The sequence below is a fragment of the Vicia villosa genome, linkage group LG4, assembly GCF_029867415.1.
Source record: "Vicia villosa cultivar HV-30 ecotype Madison, WI linkage group LG4, Vvil1.0, whole genome shotgun sequence".
Classification (NCBI taxonomy): Eukaryota; Viridiplantae; Streptophyta; class Magnoliopsida; order Fabales; family Fabaceae; genus Vicia; species Vicia villosa.
The window spans coordinates 178,740,082-178,763,934 of record NC_081183.1 but is presented as its reverse complement, the minus strand read 5'-3'; the positions used below and the strand labels follow the sequence as shown (position 1 = coordinate 178,763,934).

Sequence of the window (23,853 nt, the reverse complement as noted above, 5' to 3'; positions counted from 1 at the left end):
AGATAAGAAGCATCAAGAGGCTTAAAACAAGGGCCGATCCTGTGACTGGAGCAACGATAAGTTTCTGGCATAAGGTGGAATACGACATTGATGCCATTCAAATGATGCATGGACCTAATGACATTGTTTTAACCGTGGTGATTTCTTAGATGTTTTACTTTATCTTTTCTGTTGGTTATTTTCTATGTACCTTTTAATTAATCAATGAACTACTCTTTTCCGTGGACACTCGACTTAGCTGATTCACTGAACTTATATATTTATGTTAAAAACCATTTTATTAATAAATAAAAAAAAAAAAAATAGTATATAAACAACAAAAAAAACAAAAAAAAAAAAAGCAAATGAGAGTAGGCGCCACCCTAGGTGGCTAAAAAGGCCAAAATACTCATTGAAGCCACCCTGGGTGGCGCATGAGTTAAGGGAATTTGGCCTATGGCGCCACATGAGGTGGCTCCTATGTGGAGGCCACCTCTGAAACCTGGTCATATGTGTAATTTTGCCGAAAACATGGTTTTTGGTGTAAATTATTTATTAAACTTGGTTATTTGGATTTTTTTTCTCATTAATCAACACCTATATCTAAATTTTCATTAATCTTTATACATAAAAACTTTTATGGTAAGCGTTTAATAAAACTGTTTATCCAAACAAGACCCTCATGGACACGTTATAAACTATTTCCATAAATTCTTATGTCATAAAAGTGAGGTATTTTGTCAGTAGGTAAGTTCAAATAGTTCAATCTAAAAACATTGATCATTATACTTCATTGATCTAACTTTTTTTCTATGGCTGAATTTATAGGTATATTCCTCAAGGAATTGACATCTACTTTGATAACTTGGATGGTGAAATGCTTGATGCAGCCCTTCTTAACATGAAACTTCACAATAAAATTACAGTTTGTGGAATGATTTCTCTGTCAACCGTTTTAGATCCCAAAGGAATTCACAATTTAACCTCTTTCATTTATAAGTGCATAAATGGTGGATTTTTTGCAAGGCGATTACTTGCATTTGTTCCCAATATTCGTGGAACAGGTTTCAAGTTATTACAAACAAGCACTACGCCAAATAAGCTATTTAATAGCACTTTTTTTTTATTTTGATAGCGCTTAAAAGTGCTATTAACCACGCCGCTATTGTAAATGTTTTTTGTTTAATAGCGCTTTAAAAGTGCTATTAAAGTACCGGTTTTTAATAGCGTTTTTCCTTAAGCGCTACTGAAGTGGGCATTTTGCGTGTTTTTTATTTGATTTTGATAGCACTTTCAAATTAAGCGCTATTATAGTGCACATGTATGATAGCACTTTTAAACAAAACGCTAATATATGGCACATGTTTGATAGCACTTTTAAAAAAAGCGCTAACATATGGCACATGTTTGATAGCACTTTTTTAAAAAGTGCTATTATTGGATGTTCCATTAATAGCACTCATTACAAAACGCTATTGTAGTACCTTTTTTTTAACACAATCATTCTTTTGGTGTGCAAATATCAAAAAGCTACATTCAATTCAATACCAAATAATGTTTTAAGTTACTCATTGCATACATATTATGATCCATCTATACCAAATGACATTTTTAACCAAATCCACTTGTTTAAATATCATAACATATATAGAGGACATTTAGTGTACTTAAAAAAAGAGGGCATTTGCATAGCCAAATTTATAGATGCATGCATGCATTCCAACTAGAACATACCCCAAAATCATAACTCCTAACACGCCCAGAGTAGCTTGGAAGATTTAGAGCCTCGAGTAATATGTCCGTAGGACTAGGGTCTTGTCTCTCTTCTTCAGTTAGAGCTTATGTTAACTTCTCCTGAAATTGATAAGTATAAAAGAAACAATCAATAGTAAGACAATTTAACATGCATTAAAGTAATTCTCTTAAACTTTCTGAGATTTTTACTAGTCAAAATTGAATATGAAAAAAAATAAATAATAACATTCAAATACAAAATAACTTTAATTCGTTAAGCAAACCTGTTTCTGAAATAGATTAATTGTCAAGAGACTTTGTAATTCCACTCAAAATAATAGGACCCATTAACTTGAGCTGATCAATTTTTTCCTGCATTTATATTTACAAATATTAGAGATGATGAAGATACAATGCTTCAGTATGGGACCAAAGTATGTGTAAAACAACAAGATTCAACATGCTTCAGTATGGGATAAAAGTATGGAACTCTAGTCATCACCATCTTCCACCTCAACATGCTACCAGTTGATAGATTTAACTGGTATTAGGAAGAAAATAAAAAAACTCTACAGACACAAATGCAAAAAGAGTGCCCCAGAATTAATTTTTTTAAAGATCCTATAATATAACCCACCAAAAACATATAACTTTAGGGTGAATTTTATAGCACTCGTATCCTTTCCTCAACAAACTTTCATTCAGTTTCCAACTAACTTGCAAATCTCACCAACTTATAGGCCGCCTGATGGTTACATTATGAAGTAATTCCCTCACTACAATTTCACACATATACAATTTTTTACTATAATTCATTTCAAAGTTCAAACTAGAATTTATATTGAAAAATTCATGTGGTATCTTCAACTAAACCATTTCTATTTAATATGTTACGGGCGAAAAAGAGAATTTGTATCTACAAGTGAAACTTATGACAAAAACCAAAAGCCAAGTAATATCATACTCACATGCTTCAATGCCCACACAGTAAATTCCATTTCCAATTGCTTCAACCTTGATGTGGTACCTTTACCTTTAAAATTCAAGAATATGTAATAGTTTAGATAAAACAGAAAAGAAATTAATAGAATGGACAAAACAATAAAGTTTGGACAATTGTCCCAATTTTTAATCCATACACATTTGTCTCTTGAAATTTGGATAATGAACTCATACACAATAGATGAAGGCTATAATTTGTTCTAGGGGCATAAGTCATTTTATTATATTGACATCCGTGATGAATGAATATAAAATCATGACCAATTAACTTTGCAATTAAATAGTTCAACAAATTTTAGCAAAAGAAAAAATATTAGCACATTAAAGGTTATGATTAATAAATAAACACTTTAAAAATATTAGCACATTAAAGGTTATGATTAATAAATAAACACTTTAAAAATGCACTATTAGGTGAAACCATAAACGCAACCAAAAATGCACTGCAAGTTTGATGTGAAACTGTTTGCTGCTGCAATAGACCGGCAGAATATAGACATCAACTTTGCCTTTAGAGCATGACTCCATGGACTCACTCTTGACTCTGAATAAATACTTTCAGCTCCAACAGTACCTATATTCACCGTCAAGGTCAATCACTAAAGAACATATAATTGAAAACACTTCCAATATGTAGTAAAAGCTCTCCAAGCAAGACAGTCAAGAATCCACCAATTGAAGGATGGTTCAAAACAATCTCTTGTGGACACCAGCTTGCTATTAGGCCTCTATCTGAAAAATGGTTTCTTATTGTTGGCCAAACCCCACCCAAACTCTAATAGTTTCTCTCCAGACATAACCGTGATGCTTCCAAAATTTACAAAAACAACAGATCCTGCTTCTTTTAATTCAAGCCATTCAAGACATTTAGTATCTTCTTTCCATAGATTAGAATCTAAATGTTCCAAATGATTATGTGGACTTTGACTTAAAATCGAAGCAACTGGCCCAACGGTGTATAGAGAAGGAAATATAGAATTGAGAGCATTCATAATATCATTCTCAAGTTCATTAGAAGTATTCAAAATCATCGCAGAGGCCGCGTGACATTTATCTCTCACTTCAGTGGAAAATTTTACATACAAATCATTTGGATCTGTTATCCTAGCTTATTAAAGTAGTAGTTTCCTTCAATCTAAAGTTTTTAAAACCCGGATCCAGTCAGCTTTAGTGTCCAAATATTCATTTGTTTTATAACTCGTATCTACGTATCTTGATTAAAAAAGTTTATAAATCGAAATTGTGTATTCGAATTTCAAAACGGATGTAAAAATAATAATGATCATAAATAATTAACTTTGAGTGGTAGTTCACCAGTCTGAAACAATTTTGAAACGTAACAAGAAGACAAGAATTAACCTACACTACATGGAGAATAGAGAACAATGGGGAGTGCATGTTCTTCAGCAGATTCTATTGTAAATGGCATGTAACACTCAGAAACAAAGCAAGTAACAGGTGGGATGAGACCAACAGAGGCAGATTCATGATGTTTAGCAAGAAGTTCTCTAAAGAATTGGTGGAAGTTCTTCAAGATTGATTCAATAAGAGAGTGTATCTAATATATTTTCTTATGCAATTTTAAAGTGAGTATATATATCTATATATATATATATATATATATATATATATATATATATATATATATATATTGTAATTCTGAATCAATTTTGAAAAGCATAAACAATTCTACTTGAGAGCTACCAAACATATCATAATCAATTCTACACAACTACAATCAATTCTGGATGCTCTAAGCATGAAACCAAACAAACACTAAATATTATAAAGTAACTGTGAAGTTTGCATGCATTTCTAGGTGGGCTATAAGATTCAAAATATATATTTAGAACTAGAAAAAAACAATAGAGAAGGATAATTTCAACCTTCCTAGTTCCATCAGAAGCCGTGTGAATTTCTTTCACAGCAAGTGCCTTGAAATCTGCATTTTCACTCAACATCTTCTTGAAATCTTTGTTAAAACCTAAATCACAAGACAAAAATAATAAGTAAAAATTCCGGACTTATTAGTCTATTCAAATTACACAGTTCAAAGCTCATAACCAATTGCTCAATATACCAAGGGGAAGGATATGAAGAACTAGTTCATTAACATTACTGGTCGATTATACACTACTAGATACCGGTATTACAAAATCAATAGTTTCTGCCTAGTCTCGAATACATGAAGGAGAAGAAGAAATCACCTTCCAACATCAGTATGATGCACCCAAATATTGTTTCCGTACATACACTTCCATAACATCATAGCTTGCCCTGGTCTGTATATATGTGATTGAACCCATTTATGTATCCATTGGCACCAGAACAAGGGACACCTTTATCAACAACGCCAATCGATAAGTCCGAATCCATCAGAAACTGACGAGTAACGGTTAAACCAAAAGGTAATTCTAAAGGCTAAGAAGTTAGGGCTCTCTCACAAAAAGATAATTATACTTTAATAAAAACTTGAAAGATATAGCAGTTATCCATTAAGAAATACCTCTACTTGTGGATCATGCCACTAGAAAACCAAGCTACTTGAAACTGGAAATTACAAAAACAAACTATGGAATATCCCACACAATCCCAAAATCGATGTTCCAAACTAAATCTTCAAGTTTTGTTTTTAGTTTCTCTTTACTCACTAAAGCTGAACATAACATACACAGAAGTCTACAAGATTTTGCCATATTTAAATTTTGATAACTTAATCAACATGATTGGAATATACAAGCCAGTAATCAACAATAATAAACAATTAGGGATCCTAAGATTCTCTTTTAATTAATCAACAATTACAGATCCTATGATTCTCTTATAATTAGTCGACTATCATTAATTTCAAATCCCTTTAATTTTACAACGCAGAGCAATAAAATGAGAAAAGAAAGATTACCAGATACAAATGAAGATAGGGACGATGGTGGTGAGATGACGAAGGGATGAGTTTGACGGAGAATGAGTTTTGTTCGTTCTTTCTTTCAGTTGTTTCTTATTTCTATTCAAGTGGTGAATCGGAGGTAAATCTGAATCGATCGTGTTTTCACTTTCCAGTGGCAAATCGATGAATCGATGGTGAAGAGTATGTGTTCTGGGCTGATGAAGGGAGAAGAATGTGTGGCTGGGTTAGGGGTTCGACGGCGTGAGTGAATCGAAGGAAGGAAGGTTCGACAACATGAGTGAGTGAATCGACGGGGAAGGTTTGACATCGTGAATGAATCGACGGCGTGAGTGTGTTCTGGGCTGATGAAGGAAGGTTTCGCGTGAGTGGGTTCTGGGTTTGGAGAGAGAGAATGGGTGTTTTGCTTTTTGGTGGTGAGGGGCCAAAAATTGTGCGCCAAATGAAAATTGTCTTCCAAAAGTGTTTTTTTTTTAATTTAATTATCTTATTATATATTTTATAAAGTTCAACATAGGTTACATAGCCTTTTCTAGGAAACGATAACATAGGATAGTAATTTAATAGCGTTTTAAAAAAAAGTGCTATCTTAGTGGAGAATATTTATTGCGCCTCGAATGAAATGCTAACTTAGTGAAGTCAAATAATAGCGTTTTTCTATAAAGTGCTATCAAAATCACATTGTATGTAATTTATGATAGCGCCCGACTATAAAGTGCTATTATAGATCTGTTTTTTCCTTTTTAATAGCACTTTCTTTAAAAGTGCTATTAAATTAGGTGATACAAAAAATCAATTTTGGCGTAGTGAAGGAAAGATTGGGTCTGCTTAGGTCTGTTTTTGGATTGATAGGTTATATGAGTGGCTACATTCTTTAAAAACATAAAATGCAAAGTTTTTCTCTGCTCAATGCAATTAATCTGAAAGGTCACACGAGGAGATGAAAAGTCTTTTAATGCAGATACGGAGAATCCAATTTTTCGAGCTTTCAATTCAATTTTTTATTATCATAGATCTTAAAGGCAATTAAATGATAATTACAATAATGATGGTCAAATTATCATTTAATATAGACTTTACAAAATTTTATTATTGAATGAAATAATTATATTAAATAGACTTTACAAAATTTTATTATTGAATGAAATAATTATTATTGAATTGAAAACTAAATAATTCCTCATAATTATAATTCATTTCTTAATTCCTGTCATACATTTTAGATTTGTAAAATTAGTAAGTTTGATGAGAGCTGTCATATATTTTTAGAGTTAATTCGTTTGGATTCAACTAGGTTTTTAACTTATCTGAATTAACGGGTAGATATGAATGTATATATGAGATACCCGTTATTGAATAAATGTTTGATATATATAAAACTTGGAAAAATGGAATAATATCTAAAATAGGTTTAGTAAAATTTTAAAATTAACTCATCTGGATTAATGGGTAGAAGTGAACGTATCTATGAGATACCAGCTATTGCATAAATTTATATATATATATATATATATATATATATATATATATATATATATATATATATATATAAAAGGAACTTTACAAGTCAAAACTAGATACATATAATATGAAATCCCGACCAGACTCGTGCGACAACACGGGTTTCCTACTAGTAAAGACAATAAAAGTATTTGTTAAATGATGATGAAAATGCAAAAAATATTCTTTATACATACTGTAAAATATAAATACACTTATTGTCGACTATGCAAAATGATAAAATTGTTTGTTTATCCTTCCATGTGTTTTATTTATCTTTAAAGTCCCGCGTCTAAAATGTATTGCACCTGAATATTGGAAAATGGCGTTTTTAAAAAAGCAGATGAATTTTGGCAGTTAAGTTTGAAAATTCTGGTTGTTATAACAGCCATAATGTGCAAAAATGGTGTTTCTAAAAAATACCGTAAATTTGGCTGCCGGTTTGCAAGAAATGTCGTATACACCGCCACAATGTACCTTACATAATGGCGGTTTCTTTTCCGCATATATCGGCGTTTTAAACTACCACAGTTTTCACTTCTTTACTTTAAAATATAGAAAATTTGGTCGATTTTTTAACCGCCAGAATTTACAAATTTAAAAAAAAAAAACATTCTTGTATGAAACAGACTAGCTAATTCTCAATAAATAAAATAAATTTTGTATGACTTAATAAGTAAAATCAGATTTTATATATATATATATATATATATATATATATATATATATAATAATCTCATCAAGATAAAATGTACTACAAATAAAAAGTATTGTAATATATATATATATATATATATATATATGAAAATAAAAACCTAATTCTTATACTAAATTAAACGAAAAACCATCAAATATTGGAAGTTTAAATCCCACACCATGAGTCTCCTCCTACTTGAAGCCCAAACAACCTCCTTTTTTAGATTCCAGTCAACTTGGAAGACATTGTTTCTGTTAAACTATAACCAGTGTTTTAAAAATCAGATCGAACCGACCGGCTGGACCAATCAGACTGAGAATCGGATGAGTTACTGGTCTGATCTGATTGATGAACCAGATATGCTATTGAACCGATGAGAACCGGTCAAAACCGGAAAAACTGGTGAACCGGAGGTTTTAGAAAATCGGTGGTTCAAATGCATACTTTTTTTATCCGTACAAAGCGATGCCGTTTTCATGATTTTTTTTTATATAAAATATAATAAAAATATAATTAGACTTTATTCAAACCATATTTGGAAAAACTTTTTCCTTGTTTGCAATTAGACTTGGTTTAAAATTTATTTAAATTTATATTTTGTATTATTTTGTTGTGAGTGATGGTTATATTTAGAATTTGAATGTAAAAAATAAACATGTGAAATTATGATATTTTAAAATTGTAAGATTTTATAGGTGTTGTGATATTTTTTAGAGACTAAGTCATTCGGTTCGACCGATTCAATAAATATATAGTAATGCAATAGAGACTGGTTTATTCAACGGAGTTATCCGGTTTAATCCGATTTAGTTATGCGGTTCGACCAATGACCCAGTGATTCAACCATTGAACCAGTGATCCAATACCCTCACTGGTTTGATGGTCGGTCCGATTTTTAAAACACTGACACTACAACACGCGTGGGCTTTAAAAGCGCTTTTTTTGGGCTTTAAAAGCGCTTAAAAGTGCTGTGAAAGCCAGCGCTGGCGTAGGTAACAAAAGCGCTTTTGAAAGCGCTCTGGTAGACCCCCCCTATAAGAGCGCTTTTCTGGAAAAAGCGCTCTGGTAGACCCCCCTATAAGAGCGCTTTCCTGGAAAAAGCGCTCTCGTAGGGTGGCCTATGAGAGCGCTTTTAAAGGAAAAGCGCTTTTGTAGGTGTCTATTATTTTTATAATTTTTTTATTATTTCTAAACCTGCACTTTTGGCAGCAATATTTCAGAACCTGTAATTTACTATTTTTTGGCAGTATTTTTTCATGAACCTATAATTTATCATTTCTAATCGATATATACCATTATAATCGATATCGATTATATACAAAAAAAGTATTATATTATATACCATTAATGTAAATCAAAATACATATATACATATTTCTAAACCAAAACAACTAAACCAATTCACATATTTCTAAACCAAAACAACTAAATGGGAAACAACTTCTGAGTTCTTATGCAACCAATGTACGCTTCCTGTATTATCTGGAGCTATGTTGTATTGATGCTTTAGTGGAGAACCAGTAGTCACTTGAGCTATGTTGTATTGTGTCACAGAATATGAATCAAGTAACTGTACCCCGAAGGATCCTGCCACAGAAGACTTCGGGGTACAATTACTTGATTCATATTCTGTGGAACATAATCGGCAGGGGCACATTGTGTTCTATCCTTTACCAGTCCATCCACTGTTTGAAGCTCAACCTACAATAGAAAAACGTGATTATTACTAACTACATATAGAAAATCTTGAATCATGTAAAAGTTGATGAAACAGATATCCCTTGTAGGTCTCATTCTCGCATGCCCTCTACCATTAACTTGCATCTTTGGACCAACTGGATTCCTGAAACCTCATTGAGTTGTACAGTGCTAGAGAAGATTATAACTCCTACATCAACATCACACAAAATCTTCATTATCAATAACATCTTCTACTTACTTGATACATGTCTTCAATACTCTAAATCACTGATAAAAACCTAACAAACTTTGTCTTCAATACTCTAAATCACACTGATAAAACCTAAATCACTGATAAATTAAAAAAGCCCCAATAATATTAACTATAACCCTAAATAAATCTGCAATTTTCATATGAAAAACATATGGTCATGCGATTTTGATATATAATCCATATACGTTGCATGTGATTTTGATATACAAACTTACGTAGAATCTAAAATGTACTTTGGATTTTTGGTATTTATTTTCTAAATAAACAAATATATAATACTAACTCAGTGCTTCTTTAAGACAATTTGTACCACATTAGAGACAAGGTTGGAAAAGTTAGTTGGTTTTGATTTGTCCCTATTTTATCCTCACAAACGTTTGGTTAGGTATTCAATGTTTGTATATATATAATCTAAGAGGACTGAAACTAAAATCACATAAACTATTAATTAATTGATGTGTTTAAATTAATTTATTTTAGTGTGTCGGTAAGCCTCTCTATTATTGTTGCACACTAAGTTCTTCAACTTAATTGTGTCCATAAATTTGGAAAGTCAATATCCATTGATGGGCACTAGCCTAGAACATATGGATTCTATAACATGATACTACAAACAAAATAGAAATCTATATAGATACAGATACTACACCTCTCAACAATATTATTTTTCAATCTGGTTCAGCACGATGGTAGATTTCTTTGATGGTAAGCTGTATGAAAAGGGTTCATTTCAAGGGCCACAAGTGTGGGAAAAGTTGTACTGTCAGTTCAATGGAAGTTAGTTTAAAAGGCCCTGCAAAAACAATTCAAAGGTTACTACTAAATTCATAAACAGATTCCATTTTGAAGGATTGTCATTTCAGCAAGTCTACAGAGCTGATCAAAACCATTTTCAACAAGCATACGAATGAGCCTAATACAAATTAACAATTAAGAAGCATGTATTCAATGAGAAAGAAGCATGTATTCAGCTGCTATAATTTGACACAAACTAGTACAATATTGATTAATAGAAGCTATGCATTGAACTCATCAGTAGGTAAACCTCCAAGAATAGCTTCAAATTGATCACAAAACGAAATTGATCATCAATTGAGTCAAGAATATATACAGTTCATTGAATGCAAGAAAGATACTCAATTACAGTTTTCTCACCTTACTTAATGAACGCAACAATGTATTTATGGATCTCATCCCAAATACAGTGAAAGTGAACGTAATGAACCTTTTGATCGCATAAACTATCAAATTATAATTTCAATCAGTTACAGATCACTACCTGAGTCTGCATATCATCTCCAGTCACAATATATCCAACTGTACGAACAACAGGACCCAATACTGAAGGAGATGGGTGTTTGAAAATGAGACCATACACAAAGTTAGGCAAACAATCAACCATTGAAACAACATGATCAGGATCATTTTAAATAAAGTACAGTACAACTAATACTCACTGAAGGAGCTGCGCCAGTCGGCCACATACACCAACATCAATAATTTCTTGTATTTTATCATTTGAGTCATCAGAAAGGTATGATAAAGCCAAATGCCCAAGAACTGGAAGAGCAGGTCTCACCTGTCATACAACATATTAACAAAAAGAATAGCCAAAATCTCAACAGACCTATCTCTAAGGTTTGATTTCAATAAAACAATAGATATCATTTAAATGAAACAATAGATATTATACTACCAGCTCAAATGGAGGTTGTGGCTTTCCCCTACATAAGTTTGATAATGTCCACGTCGCATTTCAAGAAGGAAATTTGTGTTTTGAACTTCTTTCTTTCCTAATTTGAAGAGTGAGTACATGAAGAACAATAAACTGAAAACATGGATTAAGAGGGAAAACCTGAATTCTATCTCAAGAAGAATAAGCAACGCAAACAACAACGACTTCATCAACGAAGCCGATCGATCCGATTCAACAAACAATCTGCGAACACACTCTTTCAACATCAACATCATCAACTCAGCAACCAAATTAAAATCTTCAATTTCTCAAAACCAAAGAGAGAATAAGCGACAAAGAAGAGAAGGAAGAACGCAGCCACCACAAGCCGAATGGAAGTAGAAGAGGAAGGAAAAGTGACTTCGAAGCCTACCTCAATTCGTTCTCAAGACTGTTGAAAGTCACTAATTTGCATCTGATAAGAAGTTTAATTGGCAAGACATAGTTGTTGTTTGTTGATATTAGCGATGAGATAAGAGAGGAGATCGGAAGCGAAGAGACCATCGGAGAGATGAGCACTTCGATCGGAGAAGAGAGGCTGAGCGACTAAGGGATCTATACCGGTCGTCGTCGTGAGTGTGAAGTTCGCCGGAGAAGACGAGATATGAGGGAACGGAGTACCGCCGCCGTAGTTTGCGAAGAGGAAAAGAGTGTCGAACTCAATTCAGGACGGGAGTGAGGAAGAGAGAAACAGTATAACCCTAACTTCAGTTTTTAATTTTAAAAAAGGCTTTTGTCAAAAAAAAAATATTTAAAAAAGGCTACGACAGCGCTTTTCAAAAGCGCTTTCATAAGTCCACCTTTACAAGCGCTTTTAACAAAGCGCTCTCGTACCCCCCTCTTTCCCAGCGCTTTCAAAAAGCGCTCTCGTAGCCCCACCTTTACCAGCGCTTTTTTCTCTTGTTTTTTAGTTTTGTTTTTAGCGCAACCTATAGCAGCGCTTTTCCCAAAAGCGCTTTCGTAGATGCGCTGCTAAAAGCCAAATTTGGCGTAGTGTGACTATAACAACAATTCAGGTAAATAACTATAATATGAATAAATCAAGATTAAGTTTATAAACATGTAAAGCGAAAGTTACTTATGGCTCTATAATGAAAAAAGTTGTCCCATGTTGTTATTTTACTATAGTAATACAATTTTATCTGACATTGAAATAATATTGTAGAATTCATCTTCAAACACAAAACTACATACTCACATGCTCTTCCTTCCATATTGATGGACTCATTGTGTCTTTCCAAATGTCAACTTTAAAATAACCATAGAGATATGCAATACATAAAATCATGAAGTCATTCCACATATAGCACAATTGTGTACTAAATGTAAGTCTACAGTATACAAAAGCAACTTCTTCACATAATACAATTAAAAGGTTCATGGATAAGAACCTAAATTTATATTTTTAGGCACAACCAATAAAAAATGAGAAAATTGACATTTGTTAAAAATTTAATTTCGTTTTTAATTGAGGTGGTTGGTTTAATGGAGGAGAGAGACAATTTTATTTTAATTTTCTAATTAATAAAAAAATATGATTGGTTGTGTGTAAATCTATGTAATGTGGCTGTGTCATATAAGAATTTTCCATTAAAAGAAACAAAGACCACACATTTATTTATTCGATATCTGAAAACCCCATTAGTAGGTTCATTACTCTATCCAAAATTAAAGTCAAATGTTTTGTTAGAGTTGTAAAATATTTAAACGGGGAAAAAGACCTGCAAGTTTGAAAAAATAAATCTTTCATGTATTCAACTCCATCTTTCATTGATAGTTATAAATGGTTCACCTTATTTTTACCATGAATGAACAAAAAGCAATCATATATCTTAATTAATCATCTGCCGAGTCCAAGAGTAACATGCACATAAAAGAAAGTAAATGTATTTGACATATATGCATCAATTGAGGGATTGTATCAATAAAACTTATTTTGGCTGAAATCTTATATGACTAGAATAAAAAATATAAGTACATCTCCCTAAAATTTACGGATTTATTGTAAATATGAATTACGACATGAACTAAGAGTGGTTGACATTCTCTCTCAAAGTAAAAAAAATAAAATAGTCACGTTTAAAGTCTTGTAAAATTTCCACCATTGCTTTGTAGCATGGCCGATTTTGTGTGAGCCTCCATAAGCAGCAACACTATGTTTATATGGCGGGTTTTTGGTTGGCGGGCACAATCTGATAGTAATCGTTTTTAAAATTTTAAAAAATAACAGGACTAAAACTGTATGCATAAAAACTTTAGAAAAATTATTCATTGAAAGAAAATTTGTTAAAAACTAAAATTAAATGTTGGTTTATTGATAAGGACGAAAAATATATTTAACCTATGTAATGTGTGTTTGAAATATAATAACTACAATGACTCTTCCAAATATGTGATTGTGTTTAATATCACAGATCAGATTCCATAACTTACTAGAAAAAAAATATGAATAGCATGATTATATGGTTGATTTATTTTGTGATCAAGTTTTTCTCCTGGATTTAAAACAAAAAGTTGAAATATAAATCTGAATATTTTGCCAAAAATATTTTGCAAAAGTATTTCCATTATAGTCAAGCATCGATCGAATGTTTACGCTTGGACTAAATATTATTATGTGTCTACTTGCATTTTTTCACATGTTTCATCAATTCGGATTCCCCAGAACAATGTGTAGCCTAAAAAAAGAAAAGCTGGTGTTGATTATAAAAAGAGGAAAGAGAAAGAAAATTATTGTTTTATCATAATACCAGTAGACAATTATTTCAATATCATCTTTTGTCTTCATTCCAATGCAAGTCCAATTTTCCACACTCACTCCAAACACACCTACTATTGTTTTCAGCACCGTTTCCTAACAAAGTCACACGTTTGCAAATCTGCATGGCACCACCACCCCTTGAAACAAAGCAATTTTAATAATTAATTACATCATACCATCCATTCTCTACATTATATAAAGGCTGCATGTGTCTTTCTTTTTCATTCCATCCTTTCTTTTATAGAATTTCACACTCACTGATCCAATATGGAGTTACATTTCTTTCACTTTATTACCTTTCTCATGGTGACTAACAACTCCATAAACTCCACCACTTTCATTTCTTCAAATACTTGTTGTCATATTCTATCTCTCTATTTTTGCCTTTAAATAAATGATTACTAATGTTAATATATATTCTCAAATGCATGCAGCTTCTGCTAGTGGAAACTAATGCTGCAAGATTATCACCTCAACTTTACTGGAAGTCCGTACTCCCCAACTCTCCAATGCCAAAAGCCATCTCTAATCTCCTACTCCCTAGTCAGTATCATGCTCTAAAATTTATGTCTATGTGATAATATCTTTAAAATCTCTCTACTTTAGATAAAAATTTACTTCGACATATTTAAAATTATTTACTTTTTAAATTTAATTCTCGGTTAAATAGGTATAGACTTTAGATTCAAAAAGGGTTACTATGATGGAGGTAAAGTTGATGTAAATTTCGGAGAATTATCTAATTTTCTTTTTTTAATGTGCTCAAATATAATCATGATGTAATTGACTTGGGTGTGAGTTTTTGAGAATTTTCTAATGTGTTTCAATACGATCACGCTGCAGGTGAGACTGATGTAAGTTCTGAAGAATTACCCAATGGATTCATTTACCGTCATGCTGCAAGAGAGGCTGATGTAAATTCTGGAGAATTATCTAATGGATTTACTTACCGTCATGCTGCAAGTGAACCTGGTGTAAGTTCTGAAGAATTACCCAATGGATTCATTTACCGTCATGCTGCAAGAGAGGCTGATGTAAATTCTGGAGAATTATCTAATGGATTTACTTACCGTCATGCTGCAAGTGAACCTGGTGTAAATTCTAGAGAATTACCTAATGGATTCGGCTACCATCATGCTGCAAGAGAGACTGGTGTAAATTCAGGAGAATTACCCAATGGATTTACTTACCGTCATGCTGCAAGAGATGATGATGTAAATTCTGGAGAATTACCCAATGGATTCATTTACCGTCATGCTGCAAGAGAGGCTGATGTAAATTCTGGAGAATTACCTAATGGATTTACTTACCGTCATGCTGCAAGTGAACCTGGTGTAAATTTTAGAGAACTACCCAATGGATTTACTTACCGTCATTCAGCAAGAGAGACTGATGTAAATTCAGGAGAATTACCTAATGGGTTTACTTACCGTCATGCTGCAAGAGAGGCTGATCTAAATTCTAGAGAATTACATAATGGGTTTGGTTACCATCATGCTGCAAATAAGCCTGGTATAAATTCTGGAGAATTATCCAATGGATTCGGTTACCATCATGCTGCTAAGTAGAACCAGGGTGTGTTGTGTTTGCTATGATGTGTTATTAGAAATATGCTATTTGTTTTACTTTGATGTATTTGCTATAATGTATTACATGTGTACTAAATAAAGTTGCTCTGATGCTATGTCTCAGTGCAACATAAATAAATGTTGTCTTTATCTATCACCCCACTTGTTCCACCTTAAAAAACTAGCAATAACTTGCAAAAAAAAATTTGGAAGAAGAAATGCAAATTTTCTACAATGTCGACACAAAATGATCTTAGAAATGCATGTGATGCTACACCCACTCTCCCCATATACGACCAATGTCTTAGAACCTTGGCACCATGTGCCCGTGCACCATTCTCCAAATCTTCACCGTTTGTTATGATGTTTGGAAAAAAGTCAAAACATTTACTCCGATGACCACGACTATCTCTAATCTATAGTATCAACGACGACCACATGATTTTCACAGTATCATTTTTTTTTTTTTTGGTTACAATGAGGGCCGAAGCCCGAAAAAAAAAGAAACTAAGCTACAATGAATCCCGAAAAGAGAGATCCAGACAAATCATGAAATACAAATTGAGCAATACTATGATGTAAAAGGGTTTAGCAACTATTACCAAAACTAGGGTTTACCATTGAACAAACACAAAACATAAAAGAAGATAAGATTTCATTAATTTTTTCCTTCCTTTGAACAGCAAGGAGGCTTAAATACATACAGCATTGGGTGGATATTCATAATGGGCTCAGCCCAAACGAAAAAGGACTAAAACAAGAAAATATAATAACTTAATCTAAGTTGTAGTCTTTCAAATATGTGGGTCTTTTAATCATCCTTTTGGGCCTGCTATCACTACTTTCCGGCCCACTGACAACCTTGTCCTCAAGGTTGGGGTTAAAATGGGATGCGGGTCGTTGAAAAGCTGTGGCCCAATTAGTGAGATGTTGTGAAGCAGCATTAGGGCAAGCTGGCAACGACAAGGAGGGAGGTGTTGCATGTGATCTAGCTGTGTTGCACTTAGGGGTCTTGGGAACACGCGTCTGGGAGCTGGCAGTGCAAGTGGTCTTGGGAACAGAAGGAGCATGTGATGGGTTAAATGAGGTAGTTGGGGTAACGGACGGTAGTGATGAGTTGGAAAAAGAATCCAAAGGAATGGATGGTGGAGATTGTAGAGACGTTGGGTTCTTGGGAACAGAGGAAGCGTGGATAGTACAACTAGTACTTTGACCCTCATATGTAGATACATCTTTAGTAGCTTCTCCTTCTTTCACAACTCTCTGTTCTCTCTCACTTGTACTTTCTTTTTTTTCATGCCTATCAAGAGTTGTTGAACCCAAATCCTCTGCTAAGTCCTTCTCACTGTTCACACTTCCGTCTTCACTGTGGAAATCCTCTGGAATCGGACAAAAATGGGCCACGGGGTTGTTGCCATGATACGCTCGGAGCTGAGAAACGTGTACAACCGAGTGGATCCGAGATGATGGTGGAAGCTCAAGGTCGTAAGCAACGGGGCCGATACGACGGCGAACTTTGAAGGGTCCAAAATAACGATTGGATAGCTTTTGGGAGCGGCGGCGGTGGACACTCACCTGCCGATAAGGCTGAAGACGTAAGAGGACTAGATCTCCGATCTCAAAGGTACAATGGACTCTTTTCTTATTAGCCTGATCTGTCATTCGTTGTCTTGCGCGTTCCAGGTTGTGTTTCAGAGTATTAAGTAAAACTTGACGTTTTTGCAGGTTGAGATCCAGATCTGGGATCGTGGTGGAACCGATGTGGTGCTGAGGGAAAGATGGAGGTTTACGTCCGTAAAGAGCTTCAAAGGGTGACATACGAATGGCAGAATGAAACGCGGTGTTGTGCCATAACTCTGCAAGGTGTAAGTATTTAAACCACTGATTTGGATTATCACTAGTAAAACATCGTAAATAAGCTTCTAAACATCTGTTCATTACTTCTGTCTGGCCATCTGTTTCAGGGTGATATGCAGAACTAAACTTTAGAGTTGTTCCCTGAACACGGAATAACTCCTTCCAGAAGGAGCTCAAGAAAATAGGGTCTCTGTCCGAAACAATGGAGCTAGGCATGCCATGCAAACGACAAATCTCTGTTGAAAAATGGCGGGCAAGGTCGCGAGCTGTAAAACTGGTTGGAAGGGCAAGAAGATGCACAAACTTTGTCAGACGATCGCAGATCACCCAGATGGTGGTGTGGCCGAAAGAAGAAGGTAAGTGAGTTATGAAGTCCATTGATAATTCATCCCAAACCTGTGAGGGTACTTCCAATGGTTGAAGTAAGCCTTGTTTTTTCTTTGGTAGGTACTTGTTAAGTTGGCAGGTTTGGCATTCCTTAACAAACAGCGCAACATCCTTGTAGATTCCGGGCCATAGGAATGATGCCGAAAGTCTAGCCAAGGTTGGTTGGAGTCCCGAGTGACCTGCAACTGGGGTGGCATGAAACTCCTGAATGATAGCCTGGCGAAGCTCGTTTACTGCAGGTATAAAAATTTTATCCTTGTAGTATAGGATTCCGTTCTTACTCTGAAAATGTGTCAGCATATCTAATTCTGAGTCTGTTTTTGCCATGAGGTTCTGTCCATCTGTTGTGGTGCTATAGTACTCGCGCAGCTGAGTTAGCAGTAGAGGGATAGGAGACGAGATGGCAAGCATGAGGGAGTCTTCGTCCTGTTGGATTCGGCTCAACGCGTCTGCAACTTGATTTTGTTTACCAGGTTTGTAGAATATTTCAAACTGAAACCCTTGTAATTTCGCCGCCCATTTCTGTTGCTCTGGGGTTTGGATGGTCTGAACAAGTAGATTTCGTAGGCTTTTCTGGTCTGTATAAATATGAAAAGGTCTGCCTATCAAATACTGACGCCATTTTTTAACTGATTCAGTAATGGCGTACATCTCCCGCACGTAAACGGAAGAAGCTTGCATCCGGTTGCAGAGTTTCTTGCTGAAGAAAGCTAAGGGATGCCCCTGTTGAGAAAGGACAGCTCCAATGGCTAGGGCGGAGGCATCAGTTTCCACGACAAAGATTTTGGAGAAGTCAGGGAGGCACAAGACTGGTGTTGTTGTCATTTGTTGTTTTAAACTTGTAAACGCTGCTTCGGCAGATGGATTCCATGTAAACTTTGTATGACGTAATAAATCGGTGAGAGGAGCGGCGAGAGTGGCATAATGACGTACAAAACGTCGATAAAAACCAGTGAGGCCAAGGAAACCCCTGAGTGTCGTGAGGCAACGTGGCCTAGGCCAATCAATAATTGCTTGAATCTTTGTAGGATCAGGGGTTACACCAGAACTTGAAATGACATGACCTAGGTAATCAACAGTAGGAACAGCGAAAACACACTTTGACAATTTGGCATAAAATTGGTGAGATAAAAGCAATTGTAGTATCAAAGATAAATGATAAGTGTGATCAGCAAGACTAGAACTATAAATTAAAATATCATCAAAGAAGACTAAAACAAACCGTCTTAGAAAAGGTCGTAATAAGTCATTCATTGCTGATTGGAATGAGCTAGGTGCGTTAGTAAGCCCGAAGGGCATTACTAAGAACTCATAGTGGCCGTCAAACGTGCGAAAAGCTGTTTTGTGTGTATCCGCCGGTAAAACCCTGATTTGGTGATAACCAGATTGAAGATCAATCTTAGAAAAAATAGTTGCTGACCCTAATTCATCAAAGATTTCATCTATGGTTGGGATTGGGAAACGGTCTCGTATAGTTACGGCATTAAGAGCACGGTAGTCAACGCAGAAGCGCCAAGTACCATCTTTCTTGCGAACTAGCAGTACGGGTGAGGAATAAGGGCTTTGGCTAGGTTTTATGATGCCTTCGGTTAGCATATCCGAAATAAGGGAAGACATAGCATCTTTTTGGGAATGAGGGTACCTGTAAGGTTTTACATTGACAGGTGTTGTATTGGGTAGGGTGGGAATATGGTGATCGTGCGGTCTGGGAGGTGGAAGGCCTTTGGGTTTTTGAAAAACTGCTGTGAAAGATTTGAGTATCGTGGAAATTTGGTGAGGAATGGTTGAGGGTAAGGAATCCAAAGGATTAGAGATGTTGGTTGATGTGGGTGAATCTGGTGGTGAAGTGGGTTGGAGAATGAGTAAATGGAAGGAAGCTACCGAATCTGTATGAATGAGGTGGCAAAGTTGGTGGTAAGACGAAGCTGATGGAAATTCTTTAGGATCTCCGGTCAATGTAATGTCGTTGTTGTTGTGGTTGAAGGATAGTTTAGGAATGGAGAAATCAGCAAAGAGAGGTCCAAGGGTGCGTAACCATTCCATTCCAAGGATAACATCAGCTCCTTCAATCGGAAGTAGGTGGAAGGGAATGGTGAATAAGTTATCCTGTAGTACGATCGGAACCTGTTGACAAAGCCCAGAACAGACTAGTTTAGAACCATTGCCGGCCATAACAGAAAAGTTAGGGATGGGAGTTGTAGTGAGCTTGAGGTGGTGAGCAATTCGAGGTTGAAGGATGTTATGGGTACTGCCTGTATCGATTAGGATAGTTACTGGTAATCCCAGAATAGTACCACTAAACTTTAGGGTCTTTGGAGAGATGTGGCCACAAGCAGCCTGTGGTGAGAGTTGAAAATATGTTTCATCAGAATCCGGTTTCAAACTTGTATCAGAATCAGTTAGGATATCCTCTTGTATGCAAGATTCTGCCTCATCAACTAGGAGTAAAAGAAATTTGCTAGCTGAACATTTATGACCGGTTATAAATTTCTCGTCGCAATTGAAACACAACCCTTGCGCGCGACGTTCTTGGAGCTGGGCATTAGAAAGGCGACGGATGGGAATTTTAGGTGGTTGAGAAGGGGGGGTTCGGTTTTAGGTTAGGGGGGTGGGTAGCAGCACTGGTTGTTTGGGTGTTGAGGGGTTTATTGTATGGGCTGGGAAAAGTTTTATGAAGTTTAGGTTTGGCTTCCCTCAATTTAGATTCAATGAGTTTGGCTAGCCCGATGGCTTGTGAGATAGAAGTGGGCTTGTGAATTGCGATTTCATTCTGAATTTCTGGTATTAAACCAGAAATAAAGCAATTAAGAATGGCCTCATGCGACAAACCAAATACTTGATTACCCAATTTCTCAAAGGCAGCTTGATATTCAACCACAGAATTTGTTTGTTTCAATTTAAAAAGTTCTGCCTGGTGATTGGCAAAGGTAGAGGGTCCAAATCTGAGTTCTAAAGCCTTTGTAAAAGAGGCCCAATCAGTAAGTAAGTTGTTTTGGTGCAGCCACTTAAACCATCCTAAGGCTTCACCCTTCATGTAAAAAGAAATCATGGATAATCTATTTTCCGGTGGTAAGTTATAGAAACCAAAAAACTGATCAGCTTGGAACAACCATTCAAGCGGATTTGTTCCATCAAACAAAGAGAGCTCTAATTTAGGTGTGCGGAGAGGGGGTAAGGGGGGAATATGTTGGAAATGGTTAAAGGATTGGTGGGGTGTAAAAGGAATGGAATAATGGTTAGGTGGGGTTATGGTTGTGGAAATGAAGGGAATAGAAGTGTATGGTGCGGAAATGACGTTATGAGGGTTATATGTGAAACTCGGAATAGGAGTAGTGATGGTAGTAAAAGGTATGGTGGCGGCTGTGGAGCGGTACGGTGTAAAGGCTGAAGAGTTGGCAACCGTTGAGGGGGTAGAGGCGGTGGTGAAGGGTATTGTGGTGGTAGAGCGTGGTGGTGTATAAGTGGATGAGTGAGCACCGGCTAAGGGAGAGGTCAACATAGGAATAGAGTAAGTAGTGGATTTAGTACCTGAAGCGGAAGCAGCTGTTGCAGCAGCAACAGTATGTTGCGGTGGTTGTAACAGCAGCTTGTTTAGAGATGTCATAATCGAATCATAACGAGAATCTGAAATCTGCCTATCATTTTCCATGCGAGTGTTGATTTGCTGCAGATTTTGCTGGGTTTTTTCCAGATCTGTTTGAACAAAAAGGAAGCGGTCATCTAGATCTGAATGCAGCTGGTTGACAGCATTATCAAGGCGGATGCTGGAGGTTTGAACAGCCTGTTCAACAATCTCTTGAGGGGTGGGTTGGATCGGTTTAGGAGGCATGGGATCAAGATGAAAGCACCAATGATGTAAAAGGGTTTAGCAACTATTACCAAAACTAGGGTTTACCATTGAACAAACACAAAACATAAAAGAAGATAAGATTTCATTAATTTTTTCCTTCCTTTGAACAGCAAGGAGGCTTAAATACATACAGCATTGGGTGGATATTCATAATGGGCTCAGCCCAAACGAAAAAGGACTAAAACAAGAAAATATAATAACTTAATCTAAGTTGTAGTCTTTCAAATATGTGGGTCTTTTAATCATCCTTTTGGGCCTGCTATCATACTATTAGGAATGTTTTCACAAAACTCCAAATCATCCATACGATCAACAACATCTTTGGCGACAGTATCGTTTTTAGTCTCATAATATAGATGTGCAAACTTATCTTAGTAAGTTTGATTTTTTAATGTAGTAGTTTTCAAACAAGCACTCATGTCTCTATTTTTCCAATTTTTTTATCGCAGTAATGTGTGTATATCTTTATAAGATTTTTTGTGTAAATTTCATTAAAAATAATATTGTTTAGATAAAATTAGTAGAATTAAAGTTAGATAAAAATAAACGTGTGTAGTCTAAAAATGATAATAATATTATTACACAAGTGTAAAAATTATAAACAAAGTTATTTCAAAGGGTTAAATACGTTTTTAGTCCCTATAAATATGCGACCCTGCATTCTTAGTCCCTATAAAATTTCCCTTCAATAAATGGTCCTTATAAAATTATTATGCACATAGTTTCAGTTCCTACTGTCAATTTCTAGAAATGAACTAATAGTAAAATTTAAATTCTTGGTAAAAACAATATTTTATAGATAAATATCGGCAAATGAATAAAACAAAAAATCTATCGTTTAGGCTATTATTTCTCTTTTCATCATTTTCTAAAGTTCTGTTTTATTTGTTATCATTGTGGAACCCAAACCAATAGAGTAGATTTTCAGACTTTGACATGTTTTAATTAAGACAATAAAAGTATTTGTGAAATGATGATAAAAATGCAAAAAATATTTTTTATACATTTGTTGTAAAATATAAATACACTTATTGTCGACTTTGCAAAATGATAAAATTGTTTGTTTATCCTTCCTCCATGTGTTTCATTTATCTTTAAAGTCATGCGTCTAAAATGTATTGCACCAGAATATTGGAAAATGGCGTTCTTAAAAAAGCAGATGAATTTTGGCAGTTAAGTTTGAAAATTTGGGTGTTATAACCGCCATAATGTGCAAAAATGGCGTTTTTAAAAAAATACCGTAATTTTGGCTGCGCAAAGGATGAAATGCCGGTTTTTCAAGAAACGTCGTATGCACCGCCATAATGTACTTTACTTAATGGCGGTTTCTTTTCCGCATATATCAGCATTTTAAACTGTCACAATTTTTACTTCTTTAATTTAAAATATAGAAAATTTGGTCGTTTTTTAACCGCCAGAATTTGCAAAAAAATTTAAGAAAAAAACTTTCTTGTATGAAATAGACTAGCCAATTCTCAATAAATAAAATAAATTTTGTATGGCTTAATAAGTAAAATCAGATAATATATATATATATATATATATATATATATATATATATATAATAATCTCAGCAAGATGAAATGTACTACAAATAAAAAAGTATTGTAATACAAATATATGAAAATAAAAACTTAGGATTCTTATACTAAATTAAACGAAAAACCACCATCTAATATTGAAAGTTTAAATCCCACACCATGAGTCTCCTCCTACTTGAAGCCCAAACAACCTCGTTTTTAGATTCCAGCCAACTTGGAAGACATTGTCTCTGTTAAACTATAGCAACAATTCAGGTAAATAACTATATAATATAATTAAATCAAGATTAAGCCTCGATCAAATCAAAGTCAGCCAATCAAAGTCAGCCTCGCAATCATACTCGAAGAGCGGAGTCAAGGGAACATCCTCTTCAGCCCCGGAG

General features: G+C 34.8%; 1 protein-coding gene and 1 long non-coding RNA gene across 5 annotated transcripts; one reads left to right on the top strand and one right to left on the bottom strand.

Moving 5' to 3' along the window:
- Positions 1–1,142: 1,142 nt before the first annotated feature.
- LOC131596174 (uncharacterized) lies at positions 1,143–6,069 on the bottom strand. Of its 4 annotated transcripts, XR_009282163.1 has the most exons (7): positions 5,618–6,069; positions 4,923–5,054; positions 4,602–4,699; positions 3,149–3,289; positions 2,682–2,746; positions 1,998–2,085; positions 1,145–1,833 (listed from the first exon to the last, which is right to left on the bottom strand). It is a non-coding gene; the product is annotated as an uncharacterized LOC131596174 (long non-coding RNA). The 4 variants fall into 4 exon arrangements; XR_009282161.1 differs by having other exon boundaries at positions 1,143–1,833; positions 3,137–4,699; XR_009282160.1 differs by having other exon boundaries at positions 1,143–1,833; positions 3,149–4,699.
- Positions 6,070–14,453: 8,384 nt separating this feature from the next.
- On the top strand, positions 14,454–15,992 carry LOC131596172 (uncharacterized). Its single transcript, XM_058868757.1, has 3 exons — positions 14,454–14,573; positions 14,702–14,810; positions 15,111–15,992. The coding sequence occupies exons 1-3, from the start codon at positions 14,535–14,537 to the stop codon at positions 15,833–15,835; spliced, it is 873 nt and encodes a 290-aa protein (XP_058724740.1). The 5' UTR covers positions 14,454–14,534; the 3' UTR covers positions 15,836–15,992.
- The last annotated feature ends 7,861 nt before the right edge of the window (positions 15,993–23,853 follow it).